Source organism: Hydra viridissima, unplaced genomic scaffold (genome assembly GCF_058129835.1).
Source record: "Hydra viridissima isolate aposymbiotic clone 2 unplaced genomic scaffold, HvirCarnegie_v1 scaffold_4, whole genome shotgun sequence".
NCBI lineage: Eukaryota > Metazoa > Cnidaria > Hydrozoa > Anthoathecata > Hydridae > Hydra > Hydra viridissima.
Window position 1 is genome coordinate 15,507,500 of NW_028324303.1, and position 27,699 is coordinate 15,535,198.

The following is a 27,699-nucleotide window of genomic DNA, read 5'->3' on the forward strand; positions in this document are numbered from 1 at the left end:
CAGTAATACCTAATTACTGACCTCAAACTTACATAAACACTTAAAATTAGTAAGTTTAAGTATTATAAATAATATTATTGATTAATTTAATGATAAAGGATCGATTTTAGCTTTTTATATAAAAAATATCAAGTGTCCGGAAACTTTTGGCCTGCAGTGTATATCTGCACCTTAAACTTTTGAATTGATATTTTTTTCCACCATTATGAATGTTTAACAAATTTTTTTTTTTTCTTAACTAAAAATGTTTATAAAGACTCATTAAAAACAAGCTAGCATCAAAATAAAATCTTCTGTGTTATATTTCACAGTTTCATTTATCTTACAGTGGATTTTTTATGAAAACAAAAAATAGAGTTCTGGAGAAAACGTTCGTGTGACTTTCTACAATATTTTGTTTTAAAATACGTTGGTTAAAAAAAAAAAAAAAAAAAAAAAAAAAAAAAAAAAAGGTAAAGTAATATTTCTAGCGGATTTTCTCGCTGGAATGTTCTTTCTTGTTTATTTTCAAAATATTAGCTTCGGTTAATTTGGCCATTCAAATTTCAATAAATATTGTTAAAATAAATGCGATCTTTGCAAATTAACTGTTTATTAGTTTCGACTTTTTCACCGGAATACACTCAGCAATAGAAATATTACCATATTATTTACATAATAGTATTTACAATACATATTTATCGTTTTTTTTTTTTTTTTTTTTTTTTAATTTTGGAACGAAATTTTAACCAAACCATATCTCGAACCATATGAAACCTTTATTATTTCAATGTGTTTAAAATCGAAAGTACCCATAGTTTTAACAGCAACTTTAAATCATTTTTGAATTTCTGTTCGCTATTTTCTTAAGCTTTTAACCAAAGTTTTTATTGAGTATTTGCTAAAATCATACCAAAGAATTTACCTCAGACATGTTACTGCTATTTTTAGAGCTATATTTTTTAGGTTGCGTATATCATCAAACTAAATAATTACTTTTTAACGTGTAAAAAAAAACGCATTTTGTTTTTTTTGTATCACTTTTGACCGGGAACCTTGAAGGTGCAATATATTTATTGCATCACTATTTATTAATGCGAAAGTGCACTTTATTTATTGCATCACTTTATGCAATTTGCTCAACTGAAGAATAATCCATCTTATTCGAAACCGTTCTTTAATGTGTTTAAAGAAAGGTTTTGGGTTGGATGGTTGATCTTACATGAATGGTTAGGAGAAATGTCATGTTTCTCCTAACCATTCGTGTAAGGACAAAGTTAAAGAAGGAATTACAAAGTTTTAGCCTATATTAATATTTATATAACCCCAATTATTCAATTTAATCTACTTCATAGGTATGACCTGCTATATATGACCCTAAGGCAAGCTGCTGATCAAAATTTATTTTCTGTTTGTATGGTTTTTAATGTTTAAAAAGACTTAAAAATATGAAGTATAAAGATCAACATTCTGCTGTCAGAATTCAGTTTTTAAATTATTAGTGAATTATAAAAAGTTATATAACTAGTTATAGAAACAAGTTCTTGAATTAGTTATTAGTGAATTACACTGTCAGCAAAATGAACCTGGTTTTATATTATCATTTATACTACTCATTCTCATTATCATATAAATCCTCTTGAAAATAAATGGTCAATTGATTAAATTGTACAGTATTTAATACCTTGTAAATATATAGTTTAGATTGTTAATTGTATTTTTATGTGTAATTGGATATCCAATTATCTATAATTACCTTTAAAAGAAACTTTGCAGAAAGCAAAGTTTTTAAATACTTAAAGTTTAATTATTTTTTTACAAACCATTGAAAATTAAAATAAACTAGATAAAGGAGCCATATGTTAAATGGAGACATCAATGAGATCTTTTGAAGGGTTTAACTTTTTAGCAATTTTCTTGGGTATTGTTATTCTGGTTCTTGTCTGGTTATCCACTACTGTTAAAAAGGTAAGTAGATTGATATAAATATACAATAATTGTTATTAAATTTTAAATAAATTTTAAAGTTGTTATTTAATCTTCAAATAATTTTGAATAATTTTATTTTTACTTTTCAGATGACTGTTTTTCTTAAAAACTTATATAAATGAAAATCAAATTTAATATTTAAAAAAAATAAATAAATAGCAAAAACTTCCATACATAGAAAAACCAATGTGAAATATGCTCAGCATTTTTTGCTCAACATTTATCTACAAATCCTCTTCTATACTCTTTCAGTACTCTGGCTTCCAGCATTTGTAGCAGTTTAGTAGTATGTAAACCAGCTGAAAAATTTGAAATTTGAAAAAAAAAAAAAAAAAAGAAAAAAAGCTGAAATTTAGTTATAAGTAGGAGTAAACAACAAAATTATAACATACACACACATTCATGTCAAGATGTCAATACAACTAACAAATCAATTCCATATAATGCAATAAACAATTATTATTATAAGGCCTATAATCTAAACACAAGAAAAATGTTGTGCACTCACTGCTTCAAGATAACTAACACCTAAACTTTTAGTCTTAATTCAATAAAAAAAAATGTAAATCCTGAAAGTATAGTTCATTGAAAAAATAAGTTTTTTACAGTTGATTCTGATGGTATGACAATCATAACAAGATTGAACTGAAAAATTGACCAAATTTAGTAAAAAATGAATGTAAAGAAGACTATTAGTAGACCTCTGAGCTGATTTTTAAAGGAAAAAGTAGTTGCCTAGTTATTAAAATTGTCTGGTATTTTTAAATCAGCTAATTATAGCTAATAAAAGAGATAAGGTAATTTAACTTATAACAGTTACTATTCAACCTATGTGACAATATACAGTATATTGTCACAGGGTAAATAGTAGCTGCTGAATTTAATACTGCAATATGTTTATGCTAAATATCAAGTGGCTGTGTTTTTTTTGATAAAAAAAATGCTTGCATCAATTATGAAGTACATTTTTACCAAGATTATCTAACAGCATGATCAAAATCTATAACAGCAAGAGTATACATCTACATCTCACGTTCACAAAAAGGCTATTACACAGACATACTGTTTTAAAAACATTTTAAAGTATTGTAATTTTAACTTAATGCTAATTTTGTTGAAAACATTTTAAAATAATTGTGTAAAATAAAGTGTAATTTTACTTTAAGATACTTTTAGATGAATACATTACAGCTTATACATTTGCTGAATGCTTTAAGATTACTTTAAGACTAATACTTTACAACTAATATTATTTATTAAACAGTACTTTAAAACTAATACTTTAAGACTATTATTTTTAGTTTCATACTAATATAGTAAAATTCAAATCCTTGTCATATTAAACTTAACAAACCATGGTATAAAAAATGTGAATGTTACATTACTCACATTTTCATGAACTGCAAGTTGTCATGAACGAAGCTAATCATATTTAACTTAAGAGAGCAAAGGGATGATCATCTAGAGTTAACAATAAGGCCTGTCATGAAAGATAGACTCTCTATTTTTACATAAGCGAGCAAGTTAGCATGTTTCATCTCTGCTAAATATGATATGCATGATAGGATCAAACTGACAGGCTAGTCTAGTTGATGGAGATATAGGTATATGCTCCCCAAATTTTGAATAGTAAACTCATTGAATTGTTTAAATTCAAGAAAATAAGGCTGCAGCAGAGATCAAACTTGCTTGATAAGAGGTACAATAGGCAGTGAGTTATTTTTTGCATTTATGCATAGTTAACAATTTCATATAACATTGCTGGTGAAAAACAAAGTATTAGAAATATCTTTTACATCACATTTAGGGCTATTAAGAAAAATAAAAGCTTTAGTAGCACTCATATTTTGTACTTTTAGAATTTGTAGTCATCAGGGTAGCATTTTCCTTTCCATGTTTTGGCATCTGAATGTGATTTTATATTTTAAGTTGATTTTTCTTATAGTATAATTTTCTTTATAGGCATAGAAAATCAAAATTTTTTGAAATGTAATTCTATTACTGTAAGAAAAGTAAAACTAACTTTTTTTTTTTTTACAACATATAAACATGAGATATAAAGATGAAAGAGGATGATATTGATTGAATAATAATGTATTGGTCTCACAATCACAATTATGTAAATGATGGTTTCTTATTTATTATTTATTAGATTACTTTTTTGAAAATTGTGAAGAGTTTTCTGAAAGTATAAAATTCTGCTAACCTTTTCCAGCATATAGGTCTCAATCATAGCTATTTTTTTAAAGAAAAGTCAGTTCAGCTAACAAACATCAGTTCAACTAATCTATGCATATTCTATTCATACAGTATTCAAACATTTACTATTATACATTATTGTGTATTTACATTGTAATTAATTTGAGTTAAGAGATTTAGAACTAATCAACAAATCTGATTTACATTTTAAAAAATTTGAAAACTACTGATTACAAGTTAGTGAGATATTCAGTGATTATGATTGTGAAACTTATTGATCATGTATTTACTCTTTCTTGTTCATAGAGGAATGATTTCAAATAACAGTATATTTTAAGAACTTAATGATTTTTATATCGTTCAGAGGGAAATTTAAAAAGAATATTTTTTCTTTTTTCTCCCTTTGGCCTCTTAACTTTAAATTGCTTTAATTATTTTTGAATTTTTTTTTTTTTAGATTTATAATAGGTTGAACAAAAGAAATAACATAGTACCTATAGTTGGTACAATCAAAAAGGTGCTTTGTATATTTGTTTGTATATAAAAAATTGTACTTCATTTTCATAAAAAAAAAAATTAGATTTTCTTAACAACATATATATATATATATATATATATATATATATATGCAATTTAAATAAATATATAAGTTGTATTTTTTTTATTTCTCTTAATAAAAAAAAAATTTTTTCTAAATTTGTAAAAAATAAGAAAATTTAAAATTGTGTGAATAGATTATTCCTCCGCATATAAATAGTGGATGGCAGGTCTGCAGTGTTTCCAACTCAGTACCTATCTGGAAATACAGTGTAACTTTTACATTTGCTCCTAAAAATCTCTATTGCTGTCGTACACTGCTTCAAAAAAATTCTCAGGTAAGCATTTTTATTACTTTGATAATATTAATTTGATTTATTATTACAAATTTTCAAAGTAGACAACACAGAAAACAGTCATTCAATAAGTTAATGTTATAGAGTAACTCTTATTGTAAGGCCAAAAATATATTTTAACTTTGGTAAAAAGTTGTTTTCTAATCAGATTAATAAACAATCAGTTGGAGAATGTTTTTTTATAAATGGTATATATAAATACTAATACATTGCTAAATTTATTCACGAATTAGGTGAGAGAAAAAAAAAAGCCATTGTTTTAACTCAGCATTTAGCATCCATTTATTAGCATCATTTATTCAACATTTTCCTTCAAAATTAGATAAGAGTTCTTAGTTCTCTAACATAATATTGAATTAAGTTTTTAACTTTATTTCATCCTAATGACACATTAGTTTTATTGTAATTTTCTGAAGCATTTTTTTTATTAACATGTCAATTTCTAATTCAATTATCATTTTGATTATTAATTTTTATCAATTATATTATTAACTTTTATTTTTTTTTAGGTAGTTTTAAAAGAGTTGCTTGATGTTAAAATTTTTTCATCGCTCTTTCCTAACTCCAGAAAGTTCCAGGTTGAAAAAGGAAGTTTGAGAAACCAAGAAGATGTTATTTCTGTTCTTAACCTTGATTCCAGCTTGAGTCTAACCAGTATATTGCTTAGTCAACATTCTTTGTTGGGTATTAACAGGTGAAGTTTTATTTTGTTAGTTAATTTAAAATATCTCAGTTAAATAATTTGCACCATAAACTTAAGTGTTCCCACATGAATTTCATTCAGTGAATATAATTTCTCTTGAATTTTACTGAAAGTTAATGCTATTCAAGTAATCGTTTGTTACTACATTTGTCATTCCTTCTAGTTTTGATTTAACTGTTTATTTTTTGTATTTGCCTAAACAATAGGATATTGCTTATTATTAATCACATGAATTAGTTACAGTTTTATAATTGCATCGATAATTTGGTATTTAGATAAAAGAATTACTTTTCAAAATTAAATTAATTTTCCAAGCTTTAAACTCTAAGAATATATATGTATGTATGTGTGTGTGTATGTGTGTGTGTGTGTGTGTGTCTGTTGATCATGTTTGTTTGTCTTACATACTTTAGATGTTCTTTCACATATTGAAGATTATTATATCCTAGCCCAAACCTCCTGCAAGATGGCAGAGGAAAAGTTTCAAAATCAGGACCTTTGAGGTGACAGTCCAGAGCAAGTATAACAATACCAGGCAGCTATCCTGGTAATATTAATCTGGAATTCTACACTAAATCTAGTTCTCAACTCCATCAGCTAATATACAAAAATATTTATATCTAGTGATCTAGATTTCTAGTGATCTAGATCTATCCTTGAAAATTAGTTTAAATAAAAAATTCCTTGCAAACCAAAAGTTAAAATTTGTCTGTGGAAGTGGTTTCCTTATATAAGCCTCATTTTCACTTCAGCAAATTTTATATTGCCTGGACCTATAAAAAGCTATAACAAAAAGCACATATTACCCACCATCTCATTTTACTCACCATCTCATATTACCCCAGTTTCCCCTATATATACATAGTTGAAAAAATTCTTGTATTAAAATTTAATAATTTGACTTTTATCATTATACCAAAGAAGCTTTAAAATCAAACCTTAAGAAGAAGCTTTAAAATCAGAGCTCAATTTTAAGCTCAAGCCCTTATAGAAATTCAGAATCTTTTTTTTAATCATAACTTGCAACGGATTTTATTCTTGTATACTGATTTTGAAAGTTACTTACTTCACACCATCCTAATGTATACTTAAATACGTTTTAACTTTTTAACATATGTATTGTATGTATACCCTTGTATATATAATTCTGTTTATAAGTAAGAGTAAGTCTTCTATTTCTTTTTCAAACTTCAAAAGTGTTTCCTCTGGTTTTAAGTTGTATTGATTTTATTATTATATTGCTATATGGAGCAGTGTAAAGGCACAGAATCAGTTAATGTTATTATAGTATGGCCTCTTTTTTCTTATTTTAAATCTCTTTTTTCACATTGATGAGAATTTCAAGTTTAACTAAACTTTTGTAAATATTTTCCTAAAGTGATATTTTCAAATGTTTTTGAATTTTTCCCATGTGTAATTAATGAGAAACTTTTAGCCTCGTTTGCATGAAAAATTTCTTTGATGTTTTCTATAATGGACAGGTTTATAAAAACAGAAGTGTGAGATGTCAATTCTACATATCAAAAAATAGTAAAAATCAGTTTGAACATTAAATCAAAATTACTACCTTTGGAAAGCTTCAAAATTGGCTTTGGTACTAAAATTACTTTGAAAATTTTAAAAACATTTTGCACTAGAAAAGAGATCATTTGAAATACTCATAATCTGCACATTAAGCATATCATTTGCATAAATGCTCATAAACTGCTCCTTAAAGTATCATTTGTGCAGAGCATTTAATTTTCTTTCACCAACTAAAACTTCAGGTACACAAGCAGCTGCAAAATAAAAGTTTGGACAAAGTTTTGAAAAGTCATGTTTCAGCTATTTAGCTTTCTGGTTTTTAAGTTAATAGAACCCAAATTATTAATTCATACATTAGAAGATGAGACTTTAAGTTGAGGCCAAAAGATTGGATAAAATATTGTTCAATTATATTTAAAATGATTATCATTATCAAGTATTGAATTAAGTAAGTGTTATGGTAGTTAACTAAATGTTGTGGTAATGATAGAGTTAAGTCAGGTTTTCCTGTTAATTAGAAATTATTGCAAAGAAACATGAGAGCATAAAGTTAAATAAACCCAAAAATCTAGAAGAGTGTTTTATTTGGCTTGTATTTTTGTAATATTTTAATTGGCTCATAATTATTGAAATTTATTTTGCTTTAATAAATTTTTTTTTTTTTATCAATTGTAAAAAAACGTATTTGTAATTTGATGTTTATCTTTTGGCAAAGGTAAGTATAGAAATAATTAAAATCTAAATAAACTATGAATAGTGTTTTCCTAATATTTTGGATTAAAGTTCCATTACTTTTACATCTTTTATATGAAACAGAGGTAATTTAGTTTACTACTTAACTTGTAATCTTGCACTAATTCATTTTTTTTTAGAAAATGGTTCTGTAGTCAGTCAGAGACATGGTTATACATTCATCCTTCAAACATGTTACTCACAAAAATATATGGATATTGGATGTTCTTTCATGTGCAAGATATTGAAAATAATGGTATAACTTAATTATAGATAAGAAGAAGTAACAAAAATGATCTACCTGAAAAAGTTGTAAAGTCTATTTCAGGAAGTACATTATGTTTGCATTCCTGTATGATGAAGCTTGTTTATTAATAGTCAATAGTTCCTTATAAACATAGTGTATTTAAAATACTGTTCCTACTTAAATGACAATCGTTTTTTAACTGAACCAAAGTTTAAAAAGTTATTTGTTTAAAATCATGAAGTCAAAGTTGTTTATTTTTCATTTTGCCTTATCCAAATGGAAGTATCAAAAAAAAAAGGAATTACAAGTTTTACTTATGCTTTTACAATTAATCTTGTTTATAAATGGCTTCTTCCAAATGTTGTAATGGTGAAAATAAATTGCATCATACTCCAATTGTTGCAATGTTTGGGGTTGCAAATCTTTTCCAGTATCTTTTGTGACATCATCTAGCATTTTTTAAGCACTTATTTTTAGATTTTTTAAATATTTTTTTGGAAGTATATTTGCTTGCTTTAGTTTTAAATGTGTGGTCACTAACTATGGGTCTATTTTTTGTATTTTATGAAGGGTCGAAGATCAATTTTTACTTCCAATACTTCAATCTAAAATTTTTTTATTCTTCCTAAATGTCCTTTGTCTTCTATATCAAAATCTCTATCTTTGAAGCATTCTCTATAAAATCACAATTAGTTTTAGATAGAGAATGCTTCATAGATATTTTTTGATAAATGATTATGTTAAAGCAAGGTTTCTTGCAAATGTTTACACAAAATTCTGTAATTTCAATATAGTAAAAAGTAGTAAATAGTTGTTATTATCTTAAACATTTCATAATATATATTTGTAATAGTTTATACCAAATACAATCTATTTATCTATACATTTTATTATAAATCAGTACATTTTTGTTTATTTGTAGTGATAACCTGAAAATTTATGCTTTTTTCAGGTTCAATATTTCATCTACTTGCATCATATCCATCCAGTAAAAATTTCAATGATATCTCTTCTTCTATGTCTTCAAGTTTAATACTTCTAAAAGAACATATTGATTCAATTTCGATTTTAAAACTTCAGGTTCCATCAGAAGAGCTTGTAGTGAATGTAAGTTCTTTTAGTTTAAATGACATGAAAGTTAAGTCTAAATTTGCACAAGACTTTCTTTATTGTGCCTTTTTTTTTTTTATATATATATATAAATTTAAACCTTTTTGAGAGTTCTCTCATTGATTATTTTCGTCATTTATCATCAGTTAATTGTAGCAACTTAAGCTTTAATTCTTAATCATCATTTTTTTTTTATCCTACGAAACATTTTTTTAAAAAAGTTTTCGTTAAAAAATTTACATTTTCATTTTTTCTTTTTAAATATATTTTTTAATTTTACTTCAGACCAGTAAAGGATATGGTCTTTCACCACAAGCAAATAAAGAACATGATCATTCATCAGAGATCAATAAAGAGTATGATCTTTCACCACAGACAAATAAAGAATATGATCATTCAACACAGATCAATAAAGAGTATGATCATTTACTAAAGATCAACAAAAAACCTGATCATTTATTACATATTAATAGTGATGATGATCATTCACCACATATCAATGAGCTTGATCCTTCAATGCTGATCAGTAAAGACCATAACTACACACAAAAGATTAATAGAGAGCTTAAAGTGAGTGAATGTATAACAAATGATCTGGATAATACAAACAACATTCAAAACCTCATAACAAACCATGATAAAGACTTTGAGGAACCAAGTATATCAAAACAGCTCACCGAGCAATTGTAGGCTTCTTTATTTTATAATCAAAAGCACTAAGTAAATATCAAACAAACACTAATAACTTAAATTGTTATAATAGATATTTTTTTGTAAAACAAAGCATGGAGGTTTCTTCCATTCCATCAATCATCCTCAAAAAGACTAGTTAGTTTCTTACAGTTTTTTTTTTAAATTTGGATGAGAATTATTTTTGTATGCAACTAAAACAGAAATTTTTGTGATTTCCTTTCAATACAAAATAATAAATTACAGGATAATATAATACAGGATAATATTTTACTATGATGGAATCAGCAGCAGCAGTCTCATACCATTTCTTGCTTCATTATTCACTTGGGTTGATTCTTGTCTGTTTAACTCCTATATCTAGCAATAGTTTTTCACTCAATCAACTTAAGCTTCACTTCAGAATGAACTAGAATCCATATCTGTTCTTATACTGGTACAATAACTGTGGCTGACACTGTCTCTAGATTAACAAGAAACGATAAGTTAAAGATGATGATGAGGTCAAAGTTCATGTAGCTATTTATCTTTCTTAAAAGAAGATGAAGGGGTTGATCTCAAGTTCAGAGTATATTTATTTCTAAACCCATTTAAACAGAAAAATTTTAAAATTTTGTTTTTTATTAGATAGTTATGGCAATAAAAAACTTCCATGCTTACATTAAACTGTCTTTGTTAAGATTTCATAAAAATCAACAATGAATGTGAGGTTTTCCCTAAAGTAATTTTAATGGCTCAGTAAATTTGCTGAATCCCTTAAAAACTAGGATCATAATTATGGAGTAATTTTTCTCAATTAATTAATTCAGAACACCATATCTTGATGTTTTACATGAAGGGTTTAACTTGCTTATGAATGTTTATCAAGCTGATGAAACGACACCTGGATGGAACTTTATTGGAGTCAAAGAGTAGGCTTGTTATTCTTTTATAATTCGTAACTTGATTTTCATCCTAAGTTCTTTCAAGTTTTTTTCTGTAAATTAAGTTTTGAATTTAAAAATAATCTTAGTTTTAAATAAAGTATATTTTTTAAGATAAAAGTAAAAAAACCTTCTATTAAAACCCTCAATTGGATTCCACTTTTGGGAATTATAAATAAATATCAAAAAAAGCAAGTTAAGTTATTTTTTTTTCAGTGGAGTGCGGATGTACAAAAAAGACAAAGATGAAATTTCTGAAGCTCCCACATTTAAAGGAGTTGGCATTGTTAAAGTGCCATTGGATTATGTAATTCAATACACTTCATCATTGGCTTTTAAGTCGGAGTATGATAAGATGTTTGAATCAGGTACCATTCATTATATATGAAATTGAAAAGATGAAATTAAGGTTAATGTTAAAAGTTTACATTTATCTTTTTGGATTAGTTTTTTTTGTGCACAAATTTGTTTACCTGATACTCTCTTCTTTCATTTGGAACTTAAAAATGTTTCTGTGTTTTTCTATCATAAAAAAAAATTTATTTTAAGAACCAGTAAGATTTTCATTCAAGTTATTGCTTATTGGAAGTTAAAATCTCTCATTTGATTCAACCCATTCATCAAACCTTTTTTCAGTGTCTTTATCAGATGGAAATTTCTGGTTTATCAAACTGAAAAGTATCATCAATTGAAACAAGTAATAATCATAAGAAACAATAACTGGTGAATTCAGTGGTTGGATTAAGACACTTTGTTAAAGTATGCACTTTAACAAGGTGTCTTAAACTAACCACTTTATCCTCATTCTTTATTGTGCTGTAAATTTACTTTGTCATTTGCAATATTACTATTTGTATTTGTTTCAGTGCTCTGTTCAATTTTATTTGTTGCTGATAAAAATCTCCTGTGATTTAATAAATACCAAATATACTACATGAGTTTGACTTTGGAGTATTAATTTGCGTGTCAAAAAACACCTTTTAACATTTCTTTATTTCACCTCATGCCATAAAAAAACTTTTCTATATATTGATAAATAAGATTTTAGTTTTAAATTTTCAAATGTAAATTGAATAAAATGCAATTAAGTGAATCAAACTTTATATTCAAAAAGTTTACATCAGAGTATATAAAAGAATTTTTGGTACTTACCCCAATGAAATTTCAATCAATTAGTATCATCATTACCAAATATTTGACACACCTGCCCGGAGAGCCTCAAAATAAAACCAATTGGGTTTGGTGGCCCATACATCTATGTTTCAAAAAATAAAAATATTGAATCATCTGCCTACGTCCAAGGAAAAAAAATGACTTGGATTTTTTGGATTTTTTCGTTCCATGCTTTATTGCCTGAAGAGCCTCAAACCACAAAAGACACACTTAAAAATAAAAAAAAAATGATAAAACTGATACTACTATTATTGATATGCATAGTCTATACATAGAGGCTTTAAAAATAAAAAATTAAGCCATCAGTCAATGTGTAGGAAATCATTGTTACTTTGAAGTTGTCAGTCATTTTGACCTTACTTTTAATGGAAAAGATTTCTTTAATCACCATTTTTTCTTTGAATTTGAATCATTTCTTAACTTAAAACACTGTTGCAACATAGTCTATAATTAAACTTTGGCAAAGGCCTTTTCAAAATTCTAAATATTATAGGTTTTATTTACTGTGGTTTTTTTTACAAATACACACAGGTTAAACAAATATTTAAAAAGATTCAATCTCATAAATAAATTTTTGAATCAGTTTAAATAAATCCATAGGTATTTTCTCAGTTGATTTTTTTGTCACAAACACTTATTATAACATAGCAAAGTTTCAATGTTCATTAAAGATGCAACAGAAATATTTCACCTAAATGTGCTTGCTATTGTGTTCAACCACACATCTTTCAAGCCAATTTCCATATTGTGGATGTAATTTTGAATGTTTTTATCTTTGGCACTGAACAAAAAAATTGTGATGAAGAGCTTCTAAAAATTGTTCACTGAAAGGACCAAGGGATTTTTTCTTCATTCTGATAAAATCATCAATGTGAAAAAAAAAAGTGCACTTTTGGGGTCACACTTACAAATCCTGGACTTAAAAAAGAAGTCCGAAATTCTTCAATTTTTTTTTCATATTCCTTGTCAAGGTAGTTTCCAAAGCAGGCTCTAACAACAGCACTGAATTTTTTGAATGTATCAATGATGCCAAAAAATGAGGAATCTAGGTTCTCAAAGAGCTGATCTATCACTTCAATATTTTTCGGGAGTTTTTGGCAATCATTGCCAGCAAATTGTCCGCCATGATATCGTTGGGTTATGATGTTGAGTCTTTTTGGCCACTCACCTGCTTCTGGCAATGGTTCTTTTAGTGCTTTGATCAAGTGATTTACTATCCCAATAAGCAGATGAAGTTCCATTGGGGGAATTAGTTCGAAAATGAATTTGCTTGGATCAGCTTTTAGAAGTGGTTTAAGGACAACATTGTTGAAAAACTTTGCTTCACTATCACAGTATAGGCATGGATGTGAGCTAGAGTGACATTGCAAACCACATAATATGTTAGCAACTTTTGCAAGAGACCACAAAGTCTACATTTCCAGGTTGAACAAGCTCAGTAAAGTTTTTGATGTTGCTGAAATTCTCATGTAGATCCTCTGCAACTGCAATTAGAAATTGCTTTTTAACTCCACTGTCTTTTAGAGCTCGAGAGGTGACAATTTTTTTTGAAGGTGAACTGCTTGAATCATCTTCATCATTCATTCTTTGAAGACTTACTGTAAGCTTTAGGAAGCCTCTAGCTCCATCAATCCCAACTTTTATGAGATGACCTGCTTGAAGTTGTCTCTTAAGTGAAATTTCTACTAGAAAGTCAGAGAGATTTTTGCAGTGAACAACTGTGTACTCAGGTTTTTTTGCCTGATGATGCAATTGTAGTTTTTGTAAAAAAATTTGCAAGTTGCAACCCTGCTTCATGAAAATTTGCTCGATAGTTTGGCTCAAAAAGAGGCGATTTGGAAACCAAATTTAGTGTTGTTGCAAGTTTTTTGACTCCAATATTAGACATGCCTGTAGCTTGCTGAATTTGCACCAGGTCTTGGGCAGTTAACTTATACTTTTCTGCATTTGTTGATTTTGAATGTAATAATCCTAAAGACAAATTTTAAAAAACTTTGTTATGAAATGTAATCTTAGAACAGACAAAATGGGACCATTAAAAACAGGAAAGATACAAAATTTAAGTTACCAAGGGTAAGAGGTAATGGATGACCTCCCTCAGTCACTGACAGCCTGATTGTCCCACCTGGTGATGATTTTTGACCTTTGATAGTTGCAGAGGCTATCTGTTCAAAAACTTTTTTGTTTTCTGTAGAAAATTCTCTAAGGTTTAAATTCAAAGAAGTAGAGTTGCATTTATGAGGTAAGCCTTTCCCTAGTGGTGACAAACAATCTGAACATCTTTTCAGGGAATTTGTGGGATTTGAAGCTGTAGAATTATCCAAAGGATGTTTTTCAGTCAGCTTCATTTTACCAATTCAACAAATCAGGCAGTTACAGTTGGAACCTCTTGTCACAGTCTTGACATTGATAGTTTGAAAATTGTGAAGAGTAGGCAGCTTGACAGATAATTCTCTTTCAACCCTTCTAAATTGATTTCTACACGTTCCACACAGTCCAGTTGGAACTCTAGAGTCCAAAAAGTCAATGTCTGTTGCAAAAATATTTTTGAATCTCTCAAATGTTACACCAGAAATTAGTGAATGGTACTTTTTCATACATACAACACACACTGTTTTTTTATACTCTTCATGAGATTTGGCACTATTAGGCATTTTGAAGTCCAAATAAAGTTAAAATTGCAAAAAGTACTTGTTTGTGTTTTCATTTGATAAAGCACTTATTTTATTGTCAGCAACTAATAAAATTTATTTTTTTACAGCTTGTTTATTTCACTATTAAATGACATAAATATGTTACACTGTAATATTAAGTACTAAGCAATAAAATGGACCTAGCTATTCAAAAAATATGGGCTTAAAAAAATGTTTAAAATACTTGACTTTTAAAAGAAAGCGAATTAGCAGGTAAAGGTACCCCTAGGGTTATGCAATTTAAAATGGATTAACAATAAAAGCAATCTAGTTTCATTTTGTTTATTTTATATAGTTATTTTTTATCAAATTTTATTTTTTATCAAATTTTATTTTTTATCAAATTTTATTTTTTCTAGTGATTATCTATTAAATTTTATAGTTGTTCATAAATAAGTATTATCTTTTCTTCGTTATGCCTTTAGGAAAGGATCCAATACATAAGAAAATTCAAAGTAATTTTTTTTCCTTGGACTTAGGCAGATGATTTCAATTTTTTTATTTTTTGAAACATGGATGTATGGGCTTCCAAGCCCAATTGGTTTTATTTTTTGAGCATGACTTTTATATTTTGAGGCTCTCTGGGAAGGTGTGTTGATTTTTTTAAAATGAATGAATATAAAATTTAAAGACTGCTGTTTGAGTAGAGTTGATTACTATTTTTAAAAATTTCTTACAGCTGATAATTTTCCTGATTGAAGCTTCAAATTATATACCAAGCACTAATAGAAAAGTGTTACTAAGCAGGTTTTCAGGATAAAAGCAAATCATAAACAAAATGTAATATTTTGGTTTTAAAAAAAAAATATTGGGGTTTAAGCAATCAAATGCAATATAAAAGAGTGATGATAATTCAGAATGTGATGTGATTTTTAAATTTAACTTGAAACCATCCAAACATGTCAATTTTATTTGCAAAATTTATAAAGTTTTTCAATCAAGGAGAAGAAATAAGAAGGAGTACTTCAAGAACAATGATATATTATATATACTAGATGTCTAACTTGCGAGATTTTACTGGACAAAAAGTGAAGCCGCTTTTTTTGTTTACAAATTGAATCCGCCATTTGTAATAAGGGCAAAAGCTATATCTGACGTGCGAAATAAAAGTTAGAAATGCATGTTTTTGCCCGAATTAGAAATGGCTTCCACGGCTTCACTTTTCGGATTGAAGTTAGACATCTAGTATATATAATATATTATTGTTCAAGAATAACTGAAGTTGTACACAAATTTTCAGATGGAGCTTATGCTTTTTAAACCTGTACTTGTAAATCATGTTATTAAAATTTTCTTGCATTGAATTGTTTTGTTAATGAATCAATTCCCACTACTTTTATGAGTAATTTTAGTATTTCTAGTTAAAAATAAACTGGTATCGGATTAAATTGTATAATTTATATGGAGTCTTTTAGTCCTGTTTTACTTTAGTGAGTTATCTTGTTTGCATCTGTGTGTAATTTTATCATACAAGTGTCTTGCTTATGTGTCTGTAATTAATCTTTTTTCATAAAGATTTAACATTCTTGTCAAGTTATAAGAACCTTTATTTCTATAACTTTTTCAGGATCTGTTGTGGAGTTATTTTGTGATAACTTGACTAAGGTAATATCCTTTTAAAGGTTTTTTTGTTAAATGACTTAAGCAATCTAAGAGATTTGTTTTGTTAAATGATTTGTGCATTTTAAAGAGTTTCTTTTGCTGTAATTATATCTAAAAAAGCTGTTTGTGTTAATTTAGATTGTTAATTTAAAATATGTGGGTATATGGCCTGTCACTGGAAGAGACTTTTGTTCTATCTCTGCGCTTCGTCATTTAAAGGAAAATCTTTATGGTGTTTGTGTAAAAGGAGTAAGAGGTTTTTTCTTTTTATCATATTTTTTTCTGATTACTGTTATCAATACTGTTATTGATTGATAATGTTGTGATAAATTTTCTGTTCTTTTTAAACACATTTATAAAGAATGTCAAAGTATATCATGGTTTGGTATTGTGATATACAAGACCACACCATCATATACTCTGACATTTTTAAGTGTTTAAGAAGAACAGAAAATTTATCAGAACATTATATATGGTTTGTTCCTATATAAAATATTACGGCAAAGTCAAACATGTAAAATATTGTAATATCGTCCTGAATAATAGGGCAGAGTAAATTCGCAATAATAAAATGTTTTTTTAAAAATCATCGGAAGTCTAAATAAAATTTTTTAATCTTTTAAAACCAAAAGCAATTGTAATAACTATAAAATTTTCTGCTTTGAAAACAGGTTGTTTGATCAGTTTAAAATTCTAATGTAAATAGTTTTACTAAGAAAGTTTGAAAGTTTAGATATCAGCTTTTTATTGACAAAAAAAGATTTTTTTAGACCTCTCACTTTAAATTACTTAAAATTTTTTTAAAAATGAAACTTTCTAAAAAAAAAAATTAGAAAAAAAAAAAAAATGGAAATTGATAATTTCAAACTTTCTTTTGATAAAATCAAATTTGTTCAGTTTTTTTTTGTTTCTTCAATTTCTTTTTCTTCATTGAATTTTTTTCTTTTAATCATATATAATTTTTCATATTTTGATATTGTGTTAATCTTAATCAGAATGCTTTTATTCTCAGCAGTTCACTAGTTACATCTATGTTAACATTTGTTTTACAAATAAACTAAACAGTAATTTTTGATCTTTTACAAAAGTTCTTACATTTAAATAAACCAATGAGGCTTAAGGATATTATATTAGGTATAAATGCAATTTTTTTTTAAAGGTTAAACACCCTGATTGCCCTCCAACAAGCTCAAAAGTTAGGTTGTTAATATTATTTTTATTTTTTTATTATCAAACTTTCTATTCAACATTGCAATAAAAATTTTACTTGATTTTAATTAGAGTATTTACATAGGTATTGTGTGAAGCTTTATGCAACTTAAGCACTGTACTTAAACTTATTTGTAAGAAATAAAGTTAAGAAATAAATTGGAAAAAGTAATATGCTTATAAAATTTCCTTTCCTTTTGTCAGGGGCCATGTAATTATTGGAGGATTTTTATATAAAGAGATATCATCTGATCCACCAGAGGTTGAATTAACTTATCTTGCAAGAGTGGAGTTAGGCGGTTTGTTTAGATTGTTCTAGCAGTTATTAACAATTTCAAATATTTCCTAACAATCACATTATTTTCCTTCTTTTTTTTTAGTTTTTTTTTTAACATTAGGTATTGATCTTTAAGGTTCCATCCCACAAACAATTATCAATAAGATCTCTGCTGAGCAGTCATTTTTTCCTGCTATCATTCGAAAGCATTGTGAACGGCGGTTTAATATCCAAGATCCTGTATCTGAAGGAAAAAAACTCATAGAGGATATACATTTATTTCCCAGCTGGTTTGAAAAAAAAATAAAAAATCCAGTATCTGTCCCAGTAATAGCAAATATAGAGCAAATTGAAAAAGTTGCTTCACAAGTTGAAAACAGTCAAACTTTATTAAACCTTGAATATATAGCAACTTCAGATGACACTAAAGATTTTGAAAAACAAACTATTGATAAAGCTACTGATCAAGTTGAATTGATCAGCAATCTCTCTACTAATAAAACAGATGAATCTGAGAATTTAGCTAATACATTGTTGAGTGATATTCTAAGTAATGAAGATCATTATTCATGCTCTACTGATGATCTTCAATCCCAGATTTCAGATGAGTCTTTTCTATTTGAAACTGAAAGTATGAAAGATACATCTATGGTAAATATTTATTTTTATTTAAAAGATAGTAACCATTTTTTTTACTGATAATTTTATTGACTAATAATTATTAAATTTTATTAACAAGTATTAATTTTTTATTAATTTTGTTGATAATTATTAATTATCCTTTTCAAGTTGTTATTACAATTTTTGTACAGATTGTGTGCTCAGTATTTAACTAATCTTATATATTACAATTTTTATTGATGGCAATCTATCAATTTTACTAAGGTAACAGTTTCTGACCAACAACTGGATCTCCCAAGAGGTTTTCACTTTGTTATTGTTCTTAAATAAATAATTGTTGTGAATTTATTGTTTGAATGTAAGTAATAGATTTATAAATCTGTATGTATGTATGTAATGTAATGTAATGTAATGTAATGTAATGTAATGTAATGTAATGTAATGTAATGTAATGTAATGTATGTAATGTAATGTAATGTAATATAGTGTAATGTAATGTAATGTAATGTATTGTATGTATGTATGTATGTAATGTATACTACTGATTATTTTGTTTGCTTATAATTTTATATAGAGATTACATGTGATTTTAATAAATTATATATTTTGATTATATGTAATCTAAATGAATTGTACATCTAAATGTAAGTACTAATTAAAGATTTTTAGATACTAGATATCTTTAAATGTAGATCGATATGGGCAGGTTGACTTCATAACTCTTGGTAACCAAACTGCTGCTACATTAGAAGAAGAGGTTAGTCTTGAAATGTGCTTTACAAAGTGAAGTATATTATGTTAAATCACAAATAAAGTTATAAATATTTGAATACATTTATAAGCATTCAAAATCAGTTGTAATATTGTATGATACCAGCAAGATCTAATGCTTTAGTTCTCAGAAGACTTTTTTTTTCAGTTCTTTTTAGCCGTAAAAGCACTTGCTGTATCAATAAATTCAAATAAACTGAGCAATACTCCTTCAAATGAAAATGATAATTTTGGATGGTTGTAAGTTATTAGGAAATGTGTTAAAAATTTTTTAGAAGCTTTCTTTTAAATGTTAGCATTAGTTACAAAAAATAGGTTTTCTCTTACTTTCAATTATAGTTTTTTTTTTCAAATTGTGTAAAAACAAATGTAATTTAATTCTTCAAAGCTTAATTGTTTTTAATTTTATGATCTAATTGTGTAGGTATCAAGGAACTAAAAAAGGTGTTAAGATTATGAAAAAGATTCATTCCAAACAAAAATTTCATAGGTTCGTACTATAAAAATAAATGAAAAAAAAATTTTAAAAAATGCTGTTGTATTTTAACACTTAATGCATAGTATATGTGTTTTTTAATTACTTATGACTTTTTAGAATTTTTTTTCTAGCTTTTTTGGTCGCGGAGTGATCCATGTTTTACCTATCACAGTTTTAACAGCTGTAAAAAACCCTTCCACTCGTTATATCTATGATAACATGTTAAAGGTGATCTAAATTTTACTTTTGATATTTTTTTAAGGTTTGTCTGAATGCCATTAAGTTAGTTCAGTGCAGGATTATTCATTTCTGGACCACATTTTTAATTTTAGTTTACTTTTAAATCACAAAATTCATGCATCTTCTGGCAATAAATGATACAAAAAATAACAAAAAAATTAATAAATTTCATGTTTTCATAATTGTATTTTATTCATATGCCAGATTTTATTTAAAAATTCTCACGAAGTTTTTTACAACATTCAAAATTCTCTTTCTAATTTCTAATACATTCTCTAGCATTTCAATAAATTCAGTTTCAGGTCAATAGAAAACAAAAACTTTACTAAGGACTTCTAGCTGTGTATTATGGAATGTCCACAAGAATAGGTTGTTACAAATTTTCTCAAGGACTAGTGGCTGCTTTTGTAGTTTTTGGCAAAAAAGGAGATCTATACCCCAAAAGCATCACCCCCACTATAAAGTGTTGCCTTCTGATTCTTTCTCATGATGTTATTATGGAAGTTCTTGCTTAATTATGTTATTTGCTAGATCACTTTTGGTTATGAAAGTTTAAAGAGTAATTATGTTACTGATTGATCTTTGCAATATCCATCATATGTACTTTACAAGTAAATATAATCCTAGTTTTCAAAGGCATTTTAAATTTGTAATATACTTTGTAATAAATTTTTACTCAGACCAAGACAAAGAGTTCTTTAGAAATTCTATAGAATTTCTGTAGACTTTTGGGATTCTGTAGGAGTCTCATGAGACTTCTTTAAGATTTGTATAGTATTTGTATACACTTTTGAAAAATCTTAGAACTTTTTATCCTGGTAGGAGTTCTTCACAGTAATGCTGCTTTGATCCAAAAGTTAAAACTTCAACTTGTTAAACAAAAGGTTTTCATATTTGCCTATTTCTTTTTTGTAACCTTAAAAATTATATTGGAATTAGATTCATTTACTACAATTGCATTGGGATGATATACATTAATTCATGCAAACCATATTTTTTATTGTTGATCAGTCCATAAAATAAAAGTGTTTTTATCCTAGGTGTAAATTCTTACCTTTCTGTTCCCTATTTGATTTAATCTACACCATATTCTTTCAAATTCTTTTTCCAATTTTCCTAACAGGTGTTTACAGCTCAGCTTTACTTTCTATTTTAGATTTTCTTTTTTTCAATACTATGAAATTTTTCTGAGCAATTTTGCTCACAAATATGCATTTACATGCAAATTTGTGGGCAAAATTGCTCAGAAAAACATTAGATAAATTTTAGGAAATAAAATATAAAATGTTAGGGAAGTTAGATGAAATATTTGAATATCATTTAAAATAAGTGAATTTCATCTTTTTTATCATAATTATTTAAATTAATTAGAAAAAAAAAGAAAAAAGAAGAAGAACTAGTATTAACATTTTTACATTCTCCTTTGTGGCAAGAGGTAATGTCATGGGGACTTGAAGTGATTCTTCCATCAGTTCATAGAAGAATCACTCCCAGTCCCTTTGAAAAACAGGACATCTTTCAATCCAAAATATTGCCAAAAAATGACATTTTGAGAAGTAGAGAAAAAATTACATTTTGGGAAATAAAGAATTGAAAGATCTCCCAAATCCATGAAAAGTGTCAAGGGTGGAACACATATTTTAATGGTAATGGAGACTTAAAATAATATAGTAGCAAAGAAATCTAAGAATCTAGAGATTTTTGCAAAAGAAGTTTATTTCAAATTCTTGTGTAAAAACTTGTCATGATTTAGTCAATTTACTAAGATTTTGAAATTTCTTTCCAATCAAAATCATAAGAATGACTGAAATAAAAACCATCAATAAATTTATAGTCAACTAAAGCAAAGTGCATTATGAAATTACTTTTCAGCCAAATAACTAAAAACTCATTAATGAACTTTCTTACCGAAAAAAATCTTAACCAGATTTAGGATTTTTAGAAATTTGAAATGAAATAGAAATTTATTTATGAAATCTTAGAAATTTACTTATGAAATCTTAGAAATTTACTTATGAAATCTTAGAAATTTACTTACGAAATTTCTAAGATTTCATAAGTAAATTTCTAAGATTTCATGAGGTCTTAAACACATTTATTAACAAATATGTTGAGTAAACTCTATAAATAATGAAGTAATTTTCTTACAATTTTTATAGTTCTTTAAATATTATTGATGATGATGATCATGAGGATAATTGTGATAATTATGAAGATCATTGATTATCATGATTGTCTTCTGATCATAGTGATTTTTTAATTTTTTTTCTTAAATTGTAAAATAATTTATCGGTTTTCAGCGAGCAGACATCATACGTGAGATTAGTGATAGACACAAAATAGGTTTGTTAATTAAGATATTTTTTTTAGTTTTATTGTTTGTTAACTATTGTATATAATGTATTTGTTTCAATATATGTAAGATTTTTCTTTTTAATTGTAATAATATATATATTTAATTGTTTTAATGTACATTTGTTTTTAAATGTTATCATAATTTCTTTATATTAGTTCACATGCTATATGAAACAAATAATTGCTTTGTGAAACAAGCACGTGATTTTTGCATTCTACATTCAGAGAGAGTTGAGGTGACACTATTTTTATTGGCATATTTTTTGATTTTTCATAAAGTAGTTAAAGAAAAGATAATTAGGCACTATTTTTCATTGTTTGGTTTCAAAAAAGATATGTTTCATTATTAAAGATTTTTTCTAGTCAATGAATATTTAATTTTTATGAAACATTAAAGCAAGTAAGTTTTAATTGTGAGGTACACATACACCATGTATGTGTACCTCACAATTAAAAATAGTTTGAAAGAACATTAAATTTCATTTTTTGTAGCAAAGCCAATATGTTCTTGCAGCAACGTCTGTAGAAATACCAGAATGTCCATGTGTTAAAGATTGTGTGAGAGGAAAGGTGATTATAAGTTAACATTTAGTATGGAGTTTGTTTAACTTATCTTTTTATTTGATTTTGAAAGCTCATTTCCAAGGATCTTCTAAGCTTAAAAGTTTTTGTTTAAGGTCTTATCAAGTGGGTGGATAATTGAACCAATTGAAAAAAATGGAAAATCATGTTCATTAGTTACTTATATTTCACAGGTCTCTTTATTTTTAAATGTGGTATTTGTAATAAAAAGTCTGAAAAAAGACTTAAGGTTTATTAGTTTAGGGATTATTTTTTAAATTTCTCTACCAAATCTAAGATATTTTAGTTTCTCCATTATAATTGTTATTAGGTTTACTTTGGTGGTAATTTACCAACTCAGTAAATTATGTAAATTTGTAAATATTTATTGTTCAGGTTGACTTTGGTGGTCGTTTACCAACTCGCTTAATAAATTATATAGCCAAACGTCAGCCAATGGCTCTTGCATACCTCAGAGATTATTTAGAGTCTGCAGAAAAGTAGTTTTTATTTTTCTATTGAAAGTGTTTAATGTGCCTGTCTGCTTATCTTCTTTATTCAAATCTAAATAATATCACAAATTTTCTTTTCAGTTATACTCTTCTGAACCCTTTTTTTTTTTATATGTGTTCTAGTTATTTCTCTCATAATAAATCAAAAATCATCAAGGTAAAATTTAATCTCTGAAAAATCAATGTGAAAATTGAAAAAAAGATTTTCGTACGAAATTTTATTAATATTTACAAATAAATGGAAATATAAAAAAAATGTCCCTGTCAACTTTCAGTTCTATTATTCAAAAAGTAGATTGAGTCTCAGAGGATGGCTTTTTTTTTTTCATTTAAATAAAAATTCGCAAAAATTTATCAAAAGAACTTTGTTGAACTAATTTTAGTTGGTTTAAAATTTTGAATATTTTTTTCAATCCTATTTTCATCTTCAGAATGTTAATTATTTTTTACAATTCTTTTATTATGATTATTATAATTATGCATTTACCTCCAAGGCATGATAAATGCATAAATGTTTTTGAGAAATTGTACAAATTAAAAGTAATTGAAATTTTGATTTGTGACTTTATTGTTTAAAAGTTGGCAACTGGTTTGAAAGATGTCAGTTTTGAGCAAGGACTCTTTGCTGTTCATTTATTTTTAATAAATTTTTTGTTTTAACAGTTAATAGTATTTATATAGTAAAATATGTCAAAAACAACGAAACGAAAGCACGTGACAAAGGAAATTCTTGAAGATTTTTATGAACCAAATGAAGATGAACAAATTGTTCAGGTATTAAATATCCTATTCGACTTTTTTTTTAAAATCATTTTCTCCTTAATCATGTCTATTTCAAATATAGATTATAGCAGCTAGAGGAAACAACCTCCATGAAGTCAGAACAGTAAACAACGAAAAGTTTCTAGTCAGTATGCCAAACAAATATCGAAAAAGTGTATGGGTGAAGCGAGGTAAGTTGAAAAACTATTTTTTATCCCTTTAAATCTGATAAATGCATTTCATATTTGTATGACAAAGTTTTTCATATTTATAAGAAAAGTGTCAACAAAAGTTGTTTCTAATCTAAAGACCTTGCTATAAACTGTGTCTACAATTAACAAACATCAAAACTACAAATATTTCATTCAAATTTAACTAACTACTAGAGTTATTTATTCAGAGAGTACTATGGTATAAATATATTTTCTGAAAAAAAGAGAAGTATGGTGCTTCGCAATTAGCAACGCTACGTGTGATTCTTCTAAGTAAGCAAATCGAGAAACATCATTTTTAACTGATGTCAATACATTCAACGAAATACACAGAGCACGTCGTCTTTTCAGAGCATAAAGCATCTCGAAAACTCTTGAATTAGAGCTTATACCTCCCTCAAAATCCAATTGCTTATCGTTTTTGCAAATAAATTCTCACTTCATAAAAGAATTACACGTGACGTTTGGTGAACAAGTAGATACCATTTTTCTTGAATACACTTTCAGAGTAAAAAGAAATAAAAGTAGAAGGGTTTTTTTCATAGTGATCTTCGCATGATTTCTATGAACCAAGAAATATTTTATCAGTGAAAAATATAATAACTTATTAGTGAAAAAAACGAGATAATTGCCAAGCATCTAACTTGTAAAGCAAGAGTAAGGATGCCATGCAATATATATATATATATATATATATATATATATATATATATATATATATATATATATATATATATATATATATATATATATATATATATATAGCATGCAATATGTTTGGCATCTTTTGATTTATGAAAATATTTTTGAATCAAGAAAAGACGTACAACTGAAACTGCACGTTTATGCCAAGTGACATTCGTCAGGAAATTAGGAGGTTCTGGGATTGATCTGAAGGACTAAGAATCTAAGAATGAGATGTTCTCTTGAAACCTCAATATCAAAGTAAGATCTTAAGTATGTGATGTTTATGTAACAGTATATGAAAGAAAGTTGTTCGTGTGACATTATATGAAAGAAAGCTATCCAGCAAAAATCGTCCATTATCACTTTTAGAGTAAGTTGCTTCAAAAGACTGTTCAATCATTCTCCTAAAGGCAATTGCTACTTACAATTCAGTTCCTATTTTTAAAAGGGCTCAAAGATATTATCTAACAAGAACAGAAGTTAGGAAAGTAATTTTTGAAAACGGTTGTTATATTGTTTAGTGATATATGAAGAATTTGATGTGTTAAAATTGTTTACTATTTACACCCACGTGACTTAAAAGTCATGAAGTTTAAACTGACTGAAAAACGAATAATTTCGAGACGTTTTCTACTCCGAGGAAAAGATATTCCTTGACACTTTTCCGGTTTCACACTTCCGTAAAGCATCTACTACGTTGGAAAATCTTTATCCAAAAGTGTCTTATTCGGATTTTATCAGGATAGTTGATGTGGTCTTGTCATGATTTTTTTTTATTACTATTATTTAGGTGATTATGTTGTTATTCAAAGTATCAAAGAAGGAAATAAAGTTCAAGGTGAAATCGTCTCTATACTTTATCCTAAGCAATTAAAATATCTTAAACAGAAAAATATGTGGTGAGTTTATTTTTTCTTTCTATTGTTCTGCAAACTAACTCTCGAGTAACACTCTACTAATGATTATTATTGAAAACAGATTTCATCATTTCGTCCACAAATATCCTACACTACTTTAGGTCGAAGATTTTGAAATTCACTCTCATACTGTGGCTTAAAAGAGAGTGAATGACAGCCTTGGGTTACATTGATTATTACAGCTTCTTGCAACGTATGAAGAGTAGCATAATCTAAAACTTAACGATAATACTACTTCATAAATGAATTTAAATTCGTTTTTAGGCCTGGGGAATTTAAAAACGAAAATACATTGGAAGAAACGAATCAAAAGTAAGTCAAAGTTAAGGATTGCAATCTTCAGTATCGGTACTTTTGTTCAAAAAGTAGATTGAGTTTCAAAGAGGGTTTTTATTTTTCACCTTTATAAGAATATCAAATATTTATGAACAAAGAATTTCTTACTTGTTCATTTTGTTTCTAAATGGTTGTTGACTATGATGTTTTTATTCGTTTTATAGTTGAGTTTCATTTTTGTTTCAGCGAATCTATATGTTTAAAGTTAGTATCGGAAAAATATGCTAACGATGGCTCAGAAGAGTATGATTGTGCAATATTTGAAAATCCTAATCATCGCACTAACCACGTCTATGACGACGAAGAAGTCACGTCTAGTGAAAGTGAGAAGTCTTCATGTGAAGATGAAACTGAAAACGGAAAAATGAATGACGTAGACTGCTATCGAGTTGATGAAACTTGAAATATCTCACGATTTTATTACCTTTTTTTTTTGGGAAGGGATTGAGACAGTCATTATCCTTGACATCTATGACAAATTCTAAACAAATTTTTTTGCAAAATTCTTTAAAAGACCAATGAAATATATGACCAAAACAACCCCGCAAGTGTGTTTATCTAAATCAAAAGTGAAAAATAATGCGCATAGAAGTTATAGCGATTTTTGTGTTTTTCTACAAATTTTGTAACTCTTGTAACTATATTACTTTTTCAATTTTAAAAAGTAGTAGCATTAGCTACAAGTGAACTCGAGTAGATGTAGGTGTTGTATGGTTCACTCTAACCAGTCACATTTTGTATTTCTTAATTTACCGCATTTTTAGGGATTTATAAGCCATTTCGTGAGCAAAAAGCTTTTGGGGTTAGTTAGCATAATGATCGCGGGGCTAGTGGGTAACATGTGCCAACTTATAACTTTTCGCATTAGCCGTAAATTCACTTAAGTTATATAACACTACAGATCTGCAAACATGAGAAATTATAAAAGAAAAGTGGTCAGGCCTGTAAATTCTAAAAATGTTACAGAAATACTGTTGATGCTATTTTTATAGAAAAGTCTATTCGATCGACCTAAGGGCAATAAAAGTTTATGTCAAAAAATGTTTTTGGATAAAAATTATCAAGAGTTTTCATAAAAAATATACACTTGAAATAGATGCTTAATGTTTTTGAACTTGTCTCTTTTTATATAGTGTGCCAACTTACCCTGAGAGTATAGGCAACTTACCCCGGCCCGGGGTAAGTTGCCTATACTCTCTAAATATGTCCCAGCTTACCCCGGGCCGGGATAAGTTGGCACATATTTTTTTCTTTTTGGAGGCCCTTTTTAGGCCACCAATTACTAAAGATTGACAATTGAACAT

General features: G+C 27.1%; 2 protein-coding genes across 4 annotated transcripts; both read left to right on the forward strand.

Annotated features, from left to right (window-relative positions):
* The first annotated feature begins 1,018 nt into the window (after positions 1–1,018).
* LOC145183176 (uncharacterized) lies at positions 1,019–23,551 on the forward strand. The gene is made up of 24 exons (XM_090086116.1): positions 1,019–1,947; positions 4,625–4,684; positions 4,902–5,042; positions 5,570–5,754; positions 8,160–8,275; positions 9,219–9,373; positions 9,662–10,062; positions 10,876–10,977; positions 11,206–11,357; positions 16,423–16,460; positions 16,596–16,706; positions 17,617–17,657; positions 17,871–17,965; positions 18,080–18,594; positions 18,829–18,865; positions 19,257–19,321; positions 19,484–19,575; positions 19,760–19,825; positions 19,945–20,041; positions 22,354–22,396; positions 22,565–22,644; positions 22,901–22,978; positions 23,086–23,163; positions 23,366–23,551. Exons 1-24 carry the CDS (start codon positions 1,846–1,848, stop codon positions 23,471–23,473), a joined length of 2,958 nt encoding a protein of 985 aa, XP_089942242.1. The 5' UTR covers positions 1,019–1,845; the 3' UTR covers positions 23,474–23,551.
* LOC145183646 (putative RNA-binding protein EIF1AD) lies at positions 23,439–26,935 on the forward strand. 3 transcript variants are annotated; one of them, XM_090086118.1, is made up of 6 exons: positions 23,439–23,469; positions 24,163–24,255; positions 24,326–24,434; positions 25,933–26,041; positions 26,324–26,371; positions 26,582–26,935. In XM_090086118.1, the coding sequence occupies exons 2-6, from the start codon at positions 24,169–24,171 to the stop codon at positions 26,796–26,798; spliced, it is 570 nt and encodes a 189-aa protein (XP_089942244.1). In that variant the 5' UTR covers positions 23,439–23,469; positions 24,163–24,168; the 3' UTR covers positions 26,799–26,935. The 3 variants fall into 3 exon arrangements, 2 of the variants coding, with proteins under 2 accessions (XP_089942244.1, XP_089942243.1); XR_016452081.1 differs by lacking the exon at positions 23,439–23,469 and having other exon boundaries at positions 24,092–24,255; positions 26,161–26,371; XM_090086117.1 differs by lacking the exon at positions 23,439–23,469 and having other exon boundaries at positions 24,101–24,255.
* The last annotated feature ends 764 nt before the right edge of the window (positions 26,936–27,699 follow it).